Source organism: Zonotrichia albicollis, chromosome 2 (assembly GCF_047830755.1).
Source record: "Zonotrichia albicollis isolate bZonAlb1 chromosome 2, bZonAlb1.hap1, whole genome shotgun sequence".
NCBI lineage: Eukaryota > Metazoa > Chordata > Aves > Passeriformes > Passerellidae > Zonotrichia > Zonotrichia albicollis.
Window position 1 is genome coordinate 67927868 of NC_133820.1, and position 18595 is coordinate 67946462.

Consider the following 18595-nt stretch of genomic DNA (forward strand, 5'->3'; position numbering starts at 1 on the left):
GTTAGAAGTTGCTATGCACATCCATGTTTCTAAAAGAACTCTCTTAGTTTGATAAAGTTCTTTCCCAAAGTATTGCTTATTAGTAAAAAAACAGAAATTAGAATATGTTGGCACAGAGATGCCCAGACAGACCACACGATTACGTGGTGTCAGAAACTGTTAAATACATAATAATGAATACAAAATTGATTTATCTTCATGTTTTAGCCATACGAATTACATCTCCTAAGTTTTGGCTGCAGGGTAGTACTCAATTCATTGGTGATAATAAGCAAACATACTTTCTCTCTCTCCCTGTCCTAATATACTTAGATACTCTTGTGTAAAAAAACAGTAAGGTTAGAAATCTTCAAATAAACACAGAAAGGCTGTAGGAAGAGACTGACTTTTGAAATTAAAAAGAAACTGAGTTCTATTATTTTTTAGCCTTATAAAGACATTATTTATTGATATGAGTTTAAGATAAATGACCATAATGAGAGGCTCTCAGCCTTATCCAAAAAATCCAAATTTAATCAAAGTATTAATTCAAAATTATGAATTATTCAAAGTAATTATCAGAGAGAATTCTTAAAAGGAGCAGGGCATATCAAATATATTTTCCTCTAGTGGCCAAATAACAATCAAATTCTAAAGAGTCCATATAGTGGTCATATTTGATATTTGGAAGTGTGCAGCAGCACAAACAAGCCATGACATCCTGCCCAGTACAACCAGCACTTAGAAAGGGAGCAATCAACTGCACATCTACTACTGAAATTAGGAGAATTCTCACATGTGAAAGAAGAATTACATTAATAAAGTAGGTGGAGAAAATAAGTAAGAATAAATTATGGCAATCTAATGTACATAGAATCATAGAATGGTCTAGGTTGGATTGAACCTTTAAATGTCATCTAGTTCAACTCCCCTGCATGAAGCAGCAACATCTTTGACTAGATAAGGTTGCTCTGAGCAATCCATGCACATGATATTTAATGTTTAAAAAAGAGGGGGAAACAAGAAATACTACTGTTGATGTTATCAGCAAAGAGGAATGAAAGGAACATTTTTCACCCAAACCAGCATCAAGGCTCACAGGAATACTATGATTTTTCAACCTTGAAAGCAAGTCCATCATTACAGCTGAAAAAACTATTTCAAAGATGCTGCCAGGCAAAGGTGTCTTCAACACAGCATTGTCTGACAAGTACAGTCCTCTCAGAAGCACTTTAAAAAACAGCAGGCAGGAGCTCTTATCAAGAGAGCATTTTATTGCACAAAAAAAATACGCATTCCTTCCAAAATTTCATACTGCCCAATGTAGCAATAAAATACTTCAGTAACTAATTATTTTCTAATAATCTAGCATGCAATTTAAAGAATTGATTTTCTTCTCTGCCAGGTCCCTACCAGCAGCAGCAAATAATCCCTCCCCATGTGCCTAATTCATCCAATAGAAATGGATGAAGCTGTTATTCACCAGAACAGGTTCAGAGGATCTGTCTTCAGATACACAATCAAAGCCCACAGAAAGAGGCTGAGCTAATACAGCAGGCAGCCATGGTTACATCTTTGGGCCTTTGCTTGCTCTTTTATAAAGTAACATGCTTCCAGCATTCCCAGTGGTTTGGAGGAATATAATTGCATGCTATTACTTAAGAACTATGTGATTACTGTGCCACTGCCTTCCGCATAACCCAGCCTGTAATAAAAGTGATAAGAATAGCATTTATTATTTCTGAAATGGTTTCTGCATTGCATTCACACTGATGTGGTTTAAAATGCCTGACTAAACTCAAGACACTTTGCATAGAGGTTTTATTTTCTTCTAACAGTACTGAACACCATGAAAACTCCATTCTGTGTGCAGAGACCTGACCAGGTCACTCAGCACTTGAGCAGAACTCTCAAAGACTGAGGAAGAAATGCTCTATCACATTCCTATAACCAAGATGGATTTAATGCAAAGAAAAGTCACAGAAGAAAAAGCATAACCAGAAGCTGCAGGAATAGAAAGTGACAAGTACAGTTCAGCCTCTGTAGTTATTACAGAATGTAACTGCAGTGAGAACTAGAAAAATCAAACTATCCCATCCCAGGTGCTAAAGGCAAACAAGCCACATCCCTTTTGTAAGTGCAGCAATTGCTATAGAAAATCTGACTTCTAACTTCAGGAACAAAACAGATGCATGAACAGAGAACTTGAAGTTGATCACTCTTTTCTTCCTCAGACCTACAAAAGGCACTCAGAACCTTTCTAGAAAACAAGTTTGACAATATTTTATTTGAGAGAAGCTGTAGATGATCACTTCCTGAATCAAAAAGTATTTTCAGTGTGCAGTACTAAAACACTGTCAAGTGCAGAATGGTTTCAGTTTTCTGGAAATTCCCTCCTCCTCAGAGCCCTAGACTTAACCCCCCTCAATCATCTCCTCTACATCAAGAAGTAACTTCATTTTTCAGCAAGCTTGGCAATCCTCTCCTCCCCTCAAAAAAACAGTGAAAGGCTACCCCTACCCCAAAAACCAATGCTTCTGGACTTCAGAGATGTGTCAGCACATAAAATCCAAAACTACAAATCACTCATTTCAAGGATCCATTCCAAGTAGTACAAGAAAGTTTTATACTATGCACATTTATGGAGAGGAAGCAGAAGAGAAAATTCCCATCAAGAGTTTGCCCCATGAGTTTCAGAAACTTGGCCTTAAGCCAAGCATCTCTTCTGTTTATATATTTGTTATGTAATGTAACAAACGGAAAAAAACATGGATATTTTGGAAATATATCAACACACAACTTTCAAGGCAGTTCCCATTAAACAGTTACAACAAGCTGTTACAAACAAAACCTTAAAGCAACTATAGATTAACAGAGTGTTCTTCTAAAAAGGGACAATGATAAAAGGGCTGCTGTTGTCACAAGATTAAGACGAGGGTTGATCTACACTGCTGTTTACATCAAACAAAAAGACAATGAAAACACAATTCTACATTCAATTTCATATTGAATTCATATTGTTTACATGTGTTCCATGCAAACTCTGGCAAAAGCACAGTAATGCTCAGAGACTATTTTTTCCCTAGAAAAACCAGTAGAACAAGCAAGCATGTAAGAAGCAGGTGCTACCTCTACACACTACACACAGCTCATGCCTGTACAGCACATACTTACACAATACACAAATACTAACATGCAATCACTACCAATCAAACTATTTTCTTTCCAGTATACAACCCCCTCAGCATACAATTTGGTTTTCCAACAATTTGGTTCAATATTAAACAAGCTCAACTTCTGGATTTCCAAACTATTTATCTCGTATTGCAGCATGTCTGCTGAAATTCAACTTTGAAAAAGAAATGAGATAAAAAATGCCTTGCTTGGGATGACAAGCTGAAAGTCATTCTTCTAATCACATAGAGCTCCCCTACCATGCCTATCCCTTTCACATCTGCTACTGAGTCAGCTGATGGTTAGAACGGTAATTCATGCTATCAGTTCATGGTAGTTTCATTCATCGAGTTTCCTTCACTTCTTTAACTGATATCAGGATATAGGTGCTCACACAGACCAATGTGAAATCCACTCAGCAACAGCCATCAAGTAACAAAGCTGAACAGCAATAACACATGACACCTACCATACATCTGAGGCACTAACTCTGGGACAGACACAACAACCACGTGTTGTCTCCAAATACAGGAAAGCATAAATGCCCTCATGTGCAGCAATAGCTGAGAATTTAGATTCATGTTATCACACGTCTGCATGCAGGTATAGCACCTGCTGTTTTATGGGACAAGAACAAGTGACTACACGTCTCCTGCTCTGCTGCACAACACAACTGTCTCCAGCAGGCAAATGGGGACACAAGGGCATGTGGAGGCTGTATGCTGAAGACCTTAGCAATACACTAATGTTCCTCTAATGCGGGTTTACACCCTTCTACCTAGTGACACCATGTAAAGAAGGGATTAGGTTCCATCACCTGGGATAAACAAGAGCAGGAAAACTCACGTGACCCTTTGAGGTGGGTCTGACTCCCTAGGTGAGAAATAAGTGTGCCCTTTTTCATGTTGGAAAAAAGGTGTGAGAGCAAGTTAACACAGACTGAATACATGTCCCCTCACCACTCCTGCCTGCAGGGTTGTCAGGCCTGTCCCCTCTGCAGATTTATGTAATGATGGTGTCCCCCAGTGTAGAGTTCATACAGTGCCTGTGAAGACAAGAATTTCTCTCTACGTTTGTCCTGGAAGATAGCATTGCACAGAGCTGGCACTTGTGGCTACATGACTGTAATGACACTAAGGGGCACGTCAACTCCAGTGCTGAACAAGTGGCATTTGCGAGAGGTAGCATGCTCCCTGGGGCATCTGCACAGCAAACAGTCTTCCTATGGACATGCCTCCCCTGTGGCATGCAAATAGGCGACACGTTGAGAGGCACACGAGTATCCCAATGTGGTTACATATGGACTTGCATCCCCTCCGTGCCAGGTGGGTTCACCCGCAAGCAGCAGGACACAAGCAGCAGGTATCCACCCTGGCACCGTGTGTGCATTCCTGCCGCGGCTGAATCAAAGGTGGGCTGGCTGCCACCGCAAACCTCAGCAGTCAGGGAAGGGTGGCACAGACACGCACATCCCCCAGAGAGAGGACAGGTGCGAGCAAGAATTCCCCACACATTCCCCCAGTGTGCCAGGGGAGAGGCAGCTCTGCCTAACCAAGCGCCGAGCGGGGGGATGGAGGGGAGCGTGCACAGATCCAGCCATATGGAAGCAAACACCTACCTCATACACCAAGGCGGGGGAATAAAGAAAGCACAGGGTCCACGGAGAGATGGGGGTGGCCTCGGCTTCCGTGCGGGGACGGGCCCCGAGGAAGGCGAACCAAAGGGTGGGGAGTGGGTGCTCGCCCACTCGCGGGAGGTTGGGGGGCACCGAAGGGGCGGGGAGGGGATCCCGGGCCATTCAACAAACCCGCCTTCCCCGCTCCCCGGCCGCCCCCGCCCTGCGCGCCGCTCGCCCGGGCTCACCTGCCCGCACCGTGTCGGAGAGGTCGTGGCTGAGGGCGGCGGCGCTCCGCGGGAACTCCTTCAGCTTCCTGCCGCTCAGGTTGAGCCCCCCGGAGTGCGCCGCCTCCTCCAGCGCCCGCTCCAGACCGCGGGTCAGCGGCGCCTGCAGACCCAGAGCTCCGCTGCCGCTGCCGCCGCCGCCGCCCACTCCGGCTGCCGCCGCCAGAGCAGCAGAGGGGAAGGGCTGCGACTCGCCTCCCAGCGTCGCCATCTTTCCCTCGCCGCTGGGGCTACCCGAGAGGGCCACCGGACCTGCCTCCCTCCTTCCCTTCTTCTCTCCCTCCTTCCTCCTCCTCCTCCTCCCGCTCGCGGCGGCGGCGGCGCGAGCAGGGGGCGGAGGCGCGCGGCCCGGGCGAGGCGCGCCCACTGCGCATGCTCCGCCCCTCCCGGCAGCGCTCCCCGCCGCGGCGCCACCTAGCGGCGGCGCGCTGCTGCCGGCGCTGGAAGTGCCCGTGGGGAGGTGAAGAGGGGGCGGCTCTCCATTGTTTCCTTGCCACAGCATTCCTTGGAAAGCCAGCCCGGGAGGCCTGCCCGCCGCCGACTTGGGCCCCTTCTGCGGGCAGACGGCGGAGCTGTCTCCCGGCAGGGCCCGGGGGCTGGATGGGAGGCGGTGGGCGGTGTGAGCCTGCAGGTGTGCTGGCAGCAGCGTGTGCGGGCTCGGCTCTCCGCAGTGGGAAGTTAAAGGCTGCAGCGGCTGCTGCCACCGAGCGAGACCTCGGGAGCATCTGCCCTGCAGAAGGGCTTTCTGTGCCGTGCTTCTCCCGCAGCGGCCGGGGCACACCTGCTGTGGCTCCTGCCCCAGAGGGACCCTCGGAGGATTTGTAGCGACAAACCAAGCGTAGGAGCCACCATCCGTTCAGTTTCCGCTGGGATGCCCTTTCCGAGCGGTGAGGGTGATGGGTTTGGTTTATTTCCCCTTCCTCTCTGCAGCTTGGCCAAGTTGAGCCCAGGAGATGCAGAGGATCAAGGCCAGGTGTTCCCACAGGGGTTACAGAGTTTAAAGTTAACACAGGACTTGTACAACGTCACCCCTGACCTGTGCTTTACAGACCATTACATTTCACTCACCCTGAGCCTTGATCAATGGTTAAACCAAAGCCTTCCCAGCACCAGGAAGTGAAACGCTGAGTGCTACAGGGACAAGGAAGACCTAACTGGCACAAGGAAATAACCCCAAGTTCCCCAAGAACAGAAGACATCATAGTGAATTTAGCAGTCACAACCAGAAACAGCCCTGGGGAACGAGAATGGGAGAAAGGGTGTTAGAGGTGGACCTCTTCACATAAAAATATCATAGCATCCATTAAAAACTTGTTCTTTATAATTAAGAAATTTTCTCAGTAACAGAATTTTTCATTTTTGTTTTATATGCATTGTGTCGCTGCAAAAGTGTCAGCAAGCAGCAGTGTTTTTAAAGAGATGCCTTACATTGAGGAAAGAGCTGTAGGGTACATGGGTAAAGGATGTTATTTTACTGTAATTACATTTATAATGCACCTAAAATACAACCCCTGAACTTAATTTCCAGTGCAAATTCCCCTCATAACTACTACTGCTACCTGAGCACCTACTACTGCCAGTTCTCTATTTTGATGCAGAGATCTTAGTTTTTGGCATGACTAAATCAATGTACTACCAGTTCAAGAAAATTTTGGATGCATCAGAGAGTAAGCCTTGACAGCATTCCTTGGAACAGTCCCTAGCCAAAGTTAACCAACAGTTACCACAACATTTGTGCCCAGATATCACATTGCTTTTGACAAAGCTTGTTGGTGGGTTATGAAGATCATATTACCCACAAATTTCCACTAGTCACAGCATGTTTTGGTTTTGTTAAAATGTTTAATTCCAGTTTGCGTGCAATCTTTGCATTGCTGCTGGAAAGCATAAAGAAATAGATAAATAGCTACATCTTCTCAGCAATTTAAAGAAAAGTGTTAATAAACAGTAAGTAATAAAAGCATTATTCAATTCCAGTTGAATAAACTGTGAATAAGAACAAACTGCTAGGCTCTCCCTATATTTTTAAATGGAATTTCTTAAATGCAAGTTTAATGAACTAAGTACTGCATTCTTATACACTTAAATAAATCTGAAATACTGTAGGTTTTATAACTCAGTAAATGACTTTGCATGGGAGATTTCCTGTGTATTAAATTACCCAGCATCATGTAATTTTATTTGGAAATTTTAAATATAGGATGAAACGTTCAGATGAAATGTGATGAAATAGAAGAAAAATTCCTCTTCCAGCATCAGGTCTTTACAGTCAGGAATCAGGCCTGTCTTCTGGTGAGGTTTGTGAAGTTTTCTCGCCAGTGGAACACCATGTCCCTTCCTCCCCCAATTCTGGTAAGACATTATTTCTAAAAATGATTTTTATTAAAAAAAAAAAAAAAAAAAAAAGATGGTTTCCAAAGGCCAGAGGAGCCACCAGGTTACCCTGCTTGCAGGCAGACACCGTGTGCCCACCTTGCCTGCCCTGCTGGGCTCACATGAGGGGCTGTGGCTGGCAAAGGCAGACAAGTCAGCACAGCCTTCCCTTTGAAGACATGCAGCATGAGGACAGCTAGGATTACAGAAAGGCTGAGGCAACACGGGCACTTGGCCTAGCAGGGGTTAAAGACGTAGGTTTTACTTTATAGGAGTGCAAGGGCACACAGCAATAATCAGGGATCAAGACTGATTTAAACTGCTTTTTGATCTGAGCAGCTGAGCTGCAATGCAGGCATGACCTGTGCTTATCACACACTAAGTTCAAACTCCTAGAAGTAATATGAGGAAAACAGTCCATGTTACTAAGATTGTAGAAAGAAAAAACAAACAAACAAAAAAAAAAAAAAAACAGCAACAACCTGCAAAACCTGCAGAGAGCTGAGGCTGTACATTGCCTTCACTTTCTCTCCTCTCTGCCTGAGCACTGTGCCAGATCTAACTCTGTTCCTATAGATACAAAGGATTAGAAACTGGAAGCACTACAGAAAACAAAAAGACCAATCACACCAGCACTAGTTTCCTATCTGTGCAGGTGCATTTGGAAAGTCACACTCCATATTTTGGCTTTAGTCAGATCACTAAGTGGGCACATCCTGGCACAGCAGCTAAACTAAGCTAGTGGCAAGGTGTCACTGCAAGCAGGCCTCCTTCCATTCCTTGCCCCCACTAGTTCCTATGTGACAGTATTTGCATTTGTTTGTCTCTTCAGTAAGACCTAGAACAGCTTAAAAGGAGCAGCTCTTGGAGGAAAACAGTGGATACTCTTCAGCAAGCTGATACGAGTGTAGCAGAGGAGAGAAGAATACAGAAGAAAGTATTATGGACAGTATCAGAAAGCAGGTGACTGTTCTACCAGTCACACATAATGGTTGTGAGAAGAAAACTCATACCAGAAATGCACAGAAAGTACCACAGCTAAGGAAGACATGCACCTTAGAGTTTCAGAGTGAATTTCTATGACTCTAAATTGGCAAAAAAAGAAAAAGAAAAAAGAAAAAAGGCAAATGGCAAGGCCTATGTGCCTTGTGAAGATCAGAGTTGGGTGGGGATTTATGTCTAGGGAGTTGGTCCCTCACAAGATAGCATGGGACCTCAGTGTGGGTACCTGTCTTGTGCTAGACATGGCACTTTCACAGCATGCAGCAGGAGAGCCTTACTTTACCTCAGCATGAAGACATTCACCTCATGCTCCATGTGCTCCAAGATAATGCTGAAGAAGGAATTGTGTGAAGTAGTTCAGACACAGTCAGGGTTCACCAGTGCTTTCTTCACATGAGTATCGCAGGTGGACAAGGCTGTCTGGTCTGGAGACAGAAACAACACATGCATTAAGTAAGACATCAAACAGAAAGTGTGTGTCACTCAGCCTGCAAGGCTGCCTCTGCTCAGTGCCACACAAAACAGCAGCTACAACTCAGGACACATTATACATCCTTGGTAGCTTGGCAAACAGCACTAGGACAAAGAAAATTACTAGACGAATCTCAAGAGAAAAAGTATGCAGACTGAAGCATCAGGTGGCACAGAGTGAAAAATGTTCCTTTCAATTAGAGCACAGACTCCCTACACTGCTGACAGCATTCTGGGACGAGCAGTTCATAGCAGACACACCAGAAGGATTAGTAGCCTACACAGAGCAGAGCCACCAGGAGAATGAGTAGCCTACGCAGAGCAGACAGTGCACTGGAGCTTCCTTGCAGTGAAGCTGGGGAAGGGAGTTTGAAAGGCAAGGAAGCTATATCAGGAAATAGCTCAGAAAAATCTATCTACAGACCACCTACCTATCAGAATACTCAGAAAAAAAGAAAATAAAAAAGGGTGAGGAGAAGAAGAGAACAAATAATTGATAGGAGACAAGAGATCAGGGGGAAGCTTACATATAAAGCAGGAGCTCAGAAAGGAGAAAAGCAGGATAGTCACTGCTCAGAAGACAAACAAGGTTCATCCTTACATAGACTCAAGCAAGCTCATTATATAAGGGAACAGAATTATTTAAATGCTACAGAAAAAGAAGCACTTCTTGGTGCCTGCCACTGATTGTGACAAGCATTGGGAGCTCAGGAAAGCATCTCCCTCACTGTGTCCTGAGACCTAGCACGTGGGCAGGCTCAAAACACACCCTGAATGGTGGTTGGTGGGACTAAATTGCCACAGGATGGATCTCAAACACCCCCACATACACTGGGCAAATTGGCAAGGTTCACTGCCACTGTCATGGTAGTGATGCTCTGCACAGACACTGATGCAAGAGGAGAGAAGCTGCAGAAGATCATGACCACAAGCTCTCTTCTCAGCTAACTGGTCATGAACACAGAACTAAATGCAAACTAGAACCAAAAAGAAACTTAATATCACTGAAATAGTGGAAATGACTAAGGAGTTGAAGGCAATGCACTTACATGGCCATGCTTGAAATACTAATTTAGCTCACATTATTAGTTGTTAACTGGCAGAGTTTTTTCAAGTTTTTCAGACAACCTTGAAATATGCAATGTAATAGTGATAACTATAGCCATTCTTACCTTCTATCAACTTCAGCAGAGGTTCAGGGGATTGTAACTGTGATGGGAGGCTTGTTCTACAAACAGGAAGAGCTGATAGGTGTTTGAACTATGGAGACAAAAACAAAGACACACCTAAGCTGGGAAAGGATTGTCTTCCAGGAGTTTGCCTTTATGAAAATTTGGAACAGCATCTGGTAAGGGAAGAAGCCATCAGGGTAAGATATAACCTGTCTTCTAACAAAAATAGAGAGAACAACTAGTTATTGTCAATAGCAATGAGACATCTATGGAGACACATTGCTGGCAGCCTCACAATACCTCCAGTGTATGCTGTTGAAATAAAGCAGTTTATCTGTCTGTTGCAAAAAAACTATGCAAACCTGATTTCCTACCCACATCAGACTATTAGCACAGACACATGAAACGAAAATTGAAATAGCGAGTCATCAGTCTATTGCAAAATTGAGAAAATGCAAGGAGATAGAAGACATCAGCCAGCCAGCTGAATTCGGGTTTCTAGGTGGAGCACACAAGGCAAAGACTTTGTAAAACCCATTCTAATGATTATGGGAAAGGCAGCAGGTAGAATGCTTCATATCCCTTTAAAGAAAAGCAAGAGCACTGGGACCAAAGAGAACTACTGCCTGGTAAACCATTGTGACATAGAAAGGGGAAAGTGAAGGCCTAAAGGCCAAAAGCAGCAGTGGAAATGAAATAACAGCTCAACCCTACATGCAAATATATTCCTTGCAAACCACACAAACCGTCTCTCTGGTATAAGCAAGAGACACCTGGGAACTCAGTAGAGCTGTGGACAAACACAAACCTGGTGGCTGCAAACCACTCAGCTGACAACTGATTTTAGTTGACCAGCACTGTGTTTAGGCCTTGTCCTCACTCATTCCAGCCATGTTGCTGATACCAGTCAACTGGCAGCAATAAATTCCAAGGTGAAATTGCAAAGAGGGTACCTGCCACTGGGAAAAAAATACACCATGCCTGCAGTTCTTGAATGAGGAATTGTATCCAAAAACATGTTAGTAGCCAGATATGCTCTGATAATGTGCACAAATATGGATCCATTGCGACCAGCAGCACCTCTCTGTCCAGAAGGTTTTCCACCCCTAAGAGGTATCTTTGTTTTCCAAATATGTATCCAGGGCCCCTGAAACAAGAGTTACTTGCAATAACAGCACCATCAGAATAAGACTTTTACTAGCAAAGAGTAACCTTCTCCTTGGTTGTCCTAATAGCCCCCAGACATCAATAAGGATGGCAAGATACAATATTTTATGAAGAGTAAATTATGTGCTCTCAGGTTTAATCACTTGGTTTGAATCACTTTCCATGGAAGTGAAACTGAATGTGTTTTATAGACAGATTTTGGCTCACATGGGGATGTTGCCTTGGTACATGGCCATGGGAAGTGCTGGCTAGGAGGGCATACTCGGTACACTTTGTATTTCAAGAACTGTGGCTGCATGGCTACAGAGAAAATTCATATCTGAGAGCAACCTTGATTCTTTTATATTTCATATATGATGCCAGAGCAGCTGATAGTGTTTTACAGGTGATCAAAAATAACTTAAATCCACATTTGCTATGCTGCAAATACTGTGGTACAGGTCTTGAAAATCAGTGGCAAAGAATCAAGATCAAAGTTTACCATTTAATTGCAATTTATATCCTCATCCCTTACATAAAGATCAAGGCATTCAGCAATTCATATTAAACTTCCCAAAAACAATAATTTTGCATAACTAGCAATAAATGTATAATTTACTGGGTTTATATAATTTACTGGGTTTTTGACAGAAAACCAGCAATTTATCCTGTTTCATCATAACTCTTTAACACATCTAAAATAACTATAATAACCCTATATCAGGTAAGTTTGTAAGCAATGTTTTTGAGGCATTCTATTCACAGTTAGATACAGAACACACCACTTAGTTTAGAGCAATCTTAGTTTCTTCCAGCACATAACAAAGCCTCCAACCTGTAATCACCTGACATTATTTCCCAGTTTGTGATCTGGATCACTGGAGCTCAGCGTGGGCTGAGGTGGGGTGCAGTGGAAATGTGGAGGGGGGGACATGAGGAGGTGAGATGGCTCTTCTAGGTGTGACTTTGCTGCTCCACCTGTAGCAGGGAGCACTTCCCAGCACTGCATCCCAAGCTTGCAGCATCACTCAAGTGAGCAGAATCCTCACACAGCAGACCCTTGGTGCCTTCCAGTGAAGTCTGGATCTTGCAATCGCAGTACAGGGATGTGAACCTTCCACCACTCCAAAATCTCATGTGCTAGGTACAAGAGAGTGACCAGACACTGTAGGAGATGGGTGGGAACCAGAGGCAGAACTAGTGCTCAGATGAACTGTGCTAGAGAGGTAGCACTCTCCACTGCAGGCTCCCTCCAAATTCCATGCAACTTGTCCCTTGTCCCTGTCACCTTTCAAATCACACCACTGTATGAGAGCATCTCATGCCAAAGATGACAGTAAGTGCCAGATTGTTGTTTAGGGCAAGTTCCTCTTATTTTTATTTTAAAAGTGCAAGAAGACAATTAATGGCTAGAATCTCTTGCACTATAAGAATGAAATAATATTTCATATATAGAGGCCTGCATGTGTGGTGACTGAGTGCATACCATGAAGTAAGAGGCATAATACCAAGGATCTTGATGGAAACAATAGATTCCTCTTGGGAAGAAAAGGTATGCAATGTTTTTAGTAATACTGTCTGCAAAAGAGCTCAAAAATGGTTCACATGGGGTAAGTACAGGTTCTTGAAGTGCTGGGCAGACAGCACCCCTCCCTTTACCTCCTCCTCTTTCCAGATACACAGTGTCAGAATGGGAAATGCTCAGCCAGCAAAATAACTTTCCTTTTCACTGGCAAGTGGAGGTACAGCCTGCTCTTGGTCATGGAAATATAAAGGCAACCCTGTTAGCTGCAGGCTTTCATGTCCTGCATGTAGTGAAGGCCAGGAAAGTGCCACAGTCTGGGTGGTGCTCTGGCCACTTTCTCCCAATGGTTTGGCTCCTGGGAGATGCCAGGTCCTACCATGCTGCAGAAGCTGATGGGAGTGAAGGGTGCTCACCTTCCAGCAGAATCTGTCTGTAAGGGACAGCCTTACATTCTCAATGTGCACCCATTTAAGGACAACTACATCAATGTGCTTTTCTGTTCTCTCCCAGTTTTGTTTCAGCCATCTCCTTTACCTTCAAGTGCCTTCAAGTGGTTTCTTAATGTCTCACACTCTGTTTTTAACAATAGGAGCTGAACATGAAACAGCAGAGCTAAGTGAAATGTATGCAGAAAGAAGGGGAAGGAAAAGCAATTCTTCACCCATCCCCCCATCTGTGATCAGTACATCTCTGCTAATGTGTAAAACACAGAGCAGCCTGTACAGCCTACATTACATGTAGCAGTTCACGTACGGATGTTTTTTCCATGTGTTGCCTATGGCACTGAAAACACTGCTATTACTACAACACCCAAGTGGTAATGCAGATTATGGTCTTCAGCAATTCTAACAAATTAAAGAGAAATAGCAGAACTCCCTGGAAAAATACATTTCAGGACTCTTGCTGCCTTTCCCTGAACTCATTTGGGCATATATTTGGGCAAGGGTATATCCTTTATCTGATTCATGAGAGCCTAGACAGCTGTTTAGAAAGAATGAAAATAGCTAACAAAGTGAAACAAATGTTCTTAGTACTCCAAAGAAAAATAAAAGAAGGAAAGTGCTAGTCAGGGAAAGCGTCCATTTAAAGCTTTCCATGATATGTAGGGGATAGAGATTATTTTTACAGAAAAAGAATGGAAATAGGAACTAGATGTTGAGACCAGTGCTTTACTGGTTGGTTGGTTGTTATTTTGTTTGGTTATTCATCCACAAAAAAAAAATCTGAATTCTCCATCTTTGCAAAAAACCAATTGATTTTTCCCAAGATACTAACATGGGAAATTATTAGGATGGTTGCTACTATAATTCTTCTATATTATAGAAGCTTCTACGATGCTACTATAATATCTTGTGCTCTGATGAGATACCATTCTCTGTAATCACAGGCCACAAAAATGAGGTGTGTTTCATAAACAATTTCAGAAGTTTTATTCTGAACTTATAAATTGCCTTTCTTTTTGAACATAGAAAACAGCTCAAGTTCACACAAACCAGCAGCAATCTCCTCACATCTTTGATCTATGGCCACTTCCTTGTTCTTCAGGCCAGCGAGTCCTTCTGCAGCAGCATCTCTTACAGCACAAGTCACAGGGCTCCACATCTCTCTCAGCAAGCACTGCCCACCAGCACTGGAGCATGGGGAGCTTTTGGTCCAGTCCCTGAGTGAGTTTGGCTTCACAGCAAACTTCTAAATGCCTCTAGGACCTCTTCAAACTGCATTTGTGTGGATGGTTACACCAAGTGTGCCTAATCTTGGACACGGCAGTTTGTTAAAACTAGGATTTGGGATATTCACATTCACATGAAACTCATAAAATGTCTTTCCTGAGCTGTTTTGGAGGTACATGTCCTAGGCACTTATTCATAGCAACACTGCACCTTTCATTCACAGATTTTGTCAGGTCATGGATGTTTAACCAGGGAAGTGAGGAAGACTGATTTAAAGACAAGCATATATTTAAAGCCTAATTACCAGGTGTGCCTCATATTTGCAACATATCTTCAATAAAACCTCTGAAAATTGGCCAGCACTCATGTTTTTAACAGAACACCACCCAGTGTTAAGTCAAAAGCCTTAATAAATCTAAATATATTACAGTATTTTTATCAGCTAACGATATAAATTCCTCAAGCATTAAATCAGGCTTGCTTTACAATAACTCATTTTCACTAAACCATATTGATGGCAATAATTATATTTGTATATGTCAGTTCCTTTGAAGCTTCATGTCATTTTTCTGTCATTTTGCCTACAACTGATGTAAGCTAACAAGCCTATAATTAGTGGCTTGTCACACCCTCTGAATTCTGGCACAGACTCCCAGTCTTCTGGAATTTTCTGATTGCAAGGTGTTTTCTGAACATCTTTGACTGCTGATATGTTGAAAGTCATGTATGATTCTGCCAGAATACAAGCACACCCTGGTATATTCTGAAGAATAATTTTCTGAAATATTTCTGCCTGTTCTGCATCACTGATTTTGATTTTTTTTCTGCTTTTTCTAGTCATGGGCCTAAACCATTATCATTGTTCCTAGTAATTGAATGATTTCATATTATCCTTGGCTGTCATTTGAAGATTTTTATTTACTTATTTTCAGCACCTGATGGCTTCTTACTTTTATGGATTGTTTTTTATTTTCACTATAGATGTTGTCTTTTCAACAACCAATTTCCTTCTGCCACTGAATCATAACTGGTGTTTAGTCCTTCATTGACAAAGGGGAAAATGTGACACTTTTCTATCTGAATAAATGTCTCCAAAATAAATTTCCATATTTATTTTTATTTTTGCATTTCTATTTCATTTCCCATACACTTTTTTCTTAATTTATCCTGCATCAGGAATTTAATTTTCAGGATAACCAGTACACATACACAACTGGTGGCCTGTATGCATCTCTTGCCCATATTAAACATAGTCAGATCATGGTCAGTGACCCTGAGGCAACCAAAGCTTTCCATGATAGCCATTAATTCTTTTTTATGAACAGAAAGTGTAATGCAAATCCTGAGCCAACAGCTAAATTAAAGTCATAGAGATTCTATGAATTCCAGGAGTTCCTACCTTTTGAATATCTGGTTTTTACAACAAATCTGCACATTCTTCTAATATAAAGCTATGGGGAGAAGGTAGGAATGCAGAGAAATTTTTTGCCTACTCTTCCTTTTTTTAAAACACCTGAAAATGCCTGATTTTGCCTTCAGTGGAATGGCCAGCACCAGGGCCGAAGCTGACTGGCTCAGCAATAGCCAGAGGAGTGTAGAACACTGCAGAGTGTTTTGTATGTGACTGTCTCAGTGGTCTTGCCCCAAGAGAACAGGCAAAGGTCAAATCTGTCTGCGGATTAATCAAAGGCTGTGGCCCCCTCATGGATTTCCCCTCAGCTTTGCAGGGATCCGGTATAAGCAGACACAGGTTTTCCTCCTAGTCCTTCTCAAATTTGACCTCTTTTGCTCCCAGCCTGTCCAGACTCATCTTTTCCCATTCCTGACTTCTCATTCCCAGTCCCAGCCTCCTACATTTCCTCACCCAGCCCAAATCTCCCCTCATTATCCCCTTCTGCCTTTGCTCTATCCTTGTTCAAAATTGCTCTCATGTATCCAAACTCTAGCTCTGATTTTTCCTATATTTAAACCGAACTTATCTCTCCTTACTACCACCTGCCAGAAAAAGAGGGACATTAGAAGGCCAGGAAAAACAGAACCCAAGGCCATGACAGCCCAGAGCTGCAATTACACAGTCCAGAAGGAATGGTGTCCAGCTCAGACAGACTTTTCAAGGTATTTAGCACACAGCTGCAGCAGAGATTTACAAAGCGTGCTAGCTGCATTTTTTCTGCCCTAAAAAGTCTACAACTTAGCCATATTTGGGTTCATTTTTCTGGAGATACTAAGTATAAAAAACTCATCTACAGCTAGTTTCATGTCCCTTCTATAAGCATAGGGACCAACTGGAGTTTCCAAATAAAAGACAGAAATTAGCATCATAAAATAACACATCTTTTCTAGCCACATTCTTGGAAGGGACTGAACTGTTTTATGTATGCACTTAAATTTCAGCTAAATGAGCAAATGCCCAGCAGGGAAGCTTTTATTCTCTATTGTTACCATTTTACAAAGTTATAAACATAGGGAATAGGAGCTCATCATGGAAAGCATTGGACAAACAATAGATGGTGCCACCATTAATACAAATATTTTTATTTTTAGATTTCCTATAAAATCTCCATTAAGTGTGTGAAGAATTTGAAATACTGTTCTTCACTGCAATTACATGAACATTTGACTGAAACCTCTGGGGAATCAATGAGAGCTTATAGCACCAATAAAGTGCAAACCAACTGCTGAGACGGATACAAGTTGAGGAGATTTTGGAGACAGCTTTATAATAACAAATAGTGTGTTATGAAATTGGACCTACTGGTTAAAAAATACTGGAGGCAGAAGGGAGGGAAATGGAGGGGGAAAGAGCAAAAATATATGAGAAAGCTAAGGGAAGTAAAGTGTCAATATTTATTAATTGAGTTTATGTGTCCCTCACCACTATAGTAACCAAGAATCTATTTTGATTGCATATAAGATAACAAATAACAATAAGAATACTATAAAGTTATGAACAAAATTATAAACAGGGAATAAGAGATAAGAGAAACTTGAAGAAATTTTCAACTTGGGACAGTGCATTGTACCCTAAGATTTATATTAATTACACAGGTGGACAGACAGCAGTGAGAAGGGGTGGAAAGTCCCCTTTCTGTGGTCCAGTAATCACTAAATAATGAGAGCATTAAGACAGCAGATGTGCACTGATACAGTTCTCTTGTGTGCTCAAGTGCATCAGAGCTGGGATCCTTCAGCCTACTGAGAATTGCACCAGGCATGGCCAAGTGCAGCCTTCACCTCATGTAGTGAAGACTTAGGTTACTCTTGTCCTCATTTTGGTTACTATATTTATCTATCTTAGAAATTCAGCTACCTTTTGCCATTTGCCTCACACCATGATACATGAATTCTTGATAGCAACACAGTGAGGCTGGAAAATTTCATTTAATAGACAGGAATCTGGAAGAGCAAGAACAAGATATTGCAGTAGGAGCCTTAAGCAGGAATTAGGCAATCATTTCTGTATTTTGTTCTCACTGACCTGAAATTACTTGCCCAAAGACACAGAATAAGTGGCAGAATCCAAGTCTAGAATGTCCTACTCTAAGCTTGTAGCAACCATCTCCCCTTAAAGCATAGGCAGTTAGTAGCATCCTGACACGGCATTTCTGCATTGAATGATAATATTTGAGACTGTTCAGCTTCAGGAATATTTGGGAAGAAACCTCTCATGAGAGTGCTAATTCATCAAAACCAAAATCTTTTCTGTGGAAAAGAGTGTGGCAAGAAAATTTGCAGTTGAGACCCACCCAAGGATCAAAGTAATTTGTTCTAGGATGGCTGATTGCAGGCACCTCAGCTGTTTTTGGCACTTCAGCACTTCTGTTCAAGGTCAGTTCAGTGCATCTGCATTGCACTTATGGCTCTGAATGCAGCACAGGCATATGCTCTGAAAGTGGGTCATAGCTTTCAAGATGATGAAAGCTAAATCATACAGCAATTATGCTCAGGATTAATCTGTTGCACTAAGAGTCTCAGTGCACTTTGACCCTTAAAATAAGAACCTTTAAGTAGACTGTGCAATACTAGTTCAAAGAGATTTGTGCTTTATCTAGTCCCAGTGCAATTATTTTTAGGCAAAATTTTAGGAAACCATTCAATCTGCAGCTATTAGCAAAGGTCAGGTGTCTAGTCTGAAAAAAATAATACTTACTGGAGATAGACTGTGGTGATACTCTGTTCTG

General features: G+C 42.5%; 1 protein-coding gene across 5 annotated transcripts in view; it reads right to left on the reverse strand.

The window, feature by feature from the left end:
* The window catches only part of LRCH1 (leucine rich repeats and calponin homology domain containing 1), a 115176-nt gene extending 109430 nt beyond the window's left edge, over window positions 1-5746 (reverse strand). For 4 of the 5 annotated variants that reach the window (XR_270655.4, XR_270652.4, XM_014263928.3 and 1 more), the window contains exon 1: window positions 5017-5572. Coding sequence is in view for 2 of the 5 variants with exons in the window: in XM_014263928.3 (XP_014119403.2) it covers window positions 5017-5557 (541 nt within the window). In the remaining 3 variants the exon portion in view is untranslated. Of the gene's footprint in view, window positions 1-5016 lie in introns of all 5 variants that reach the window. The other variant, XR_270654.4, reaches the window with a different exon arrangement.
* Between the last annotated feature and the right edge of the window lie 12849 nt (window positions 5747-18595).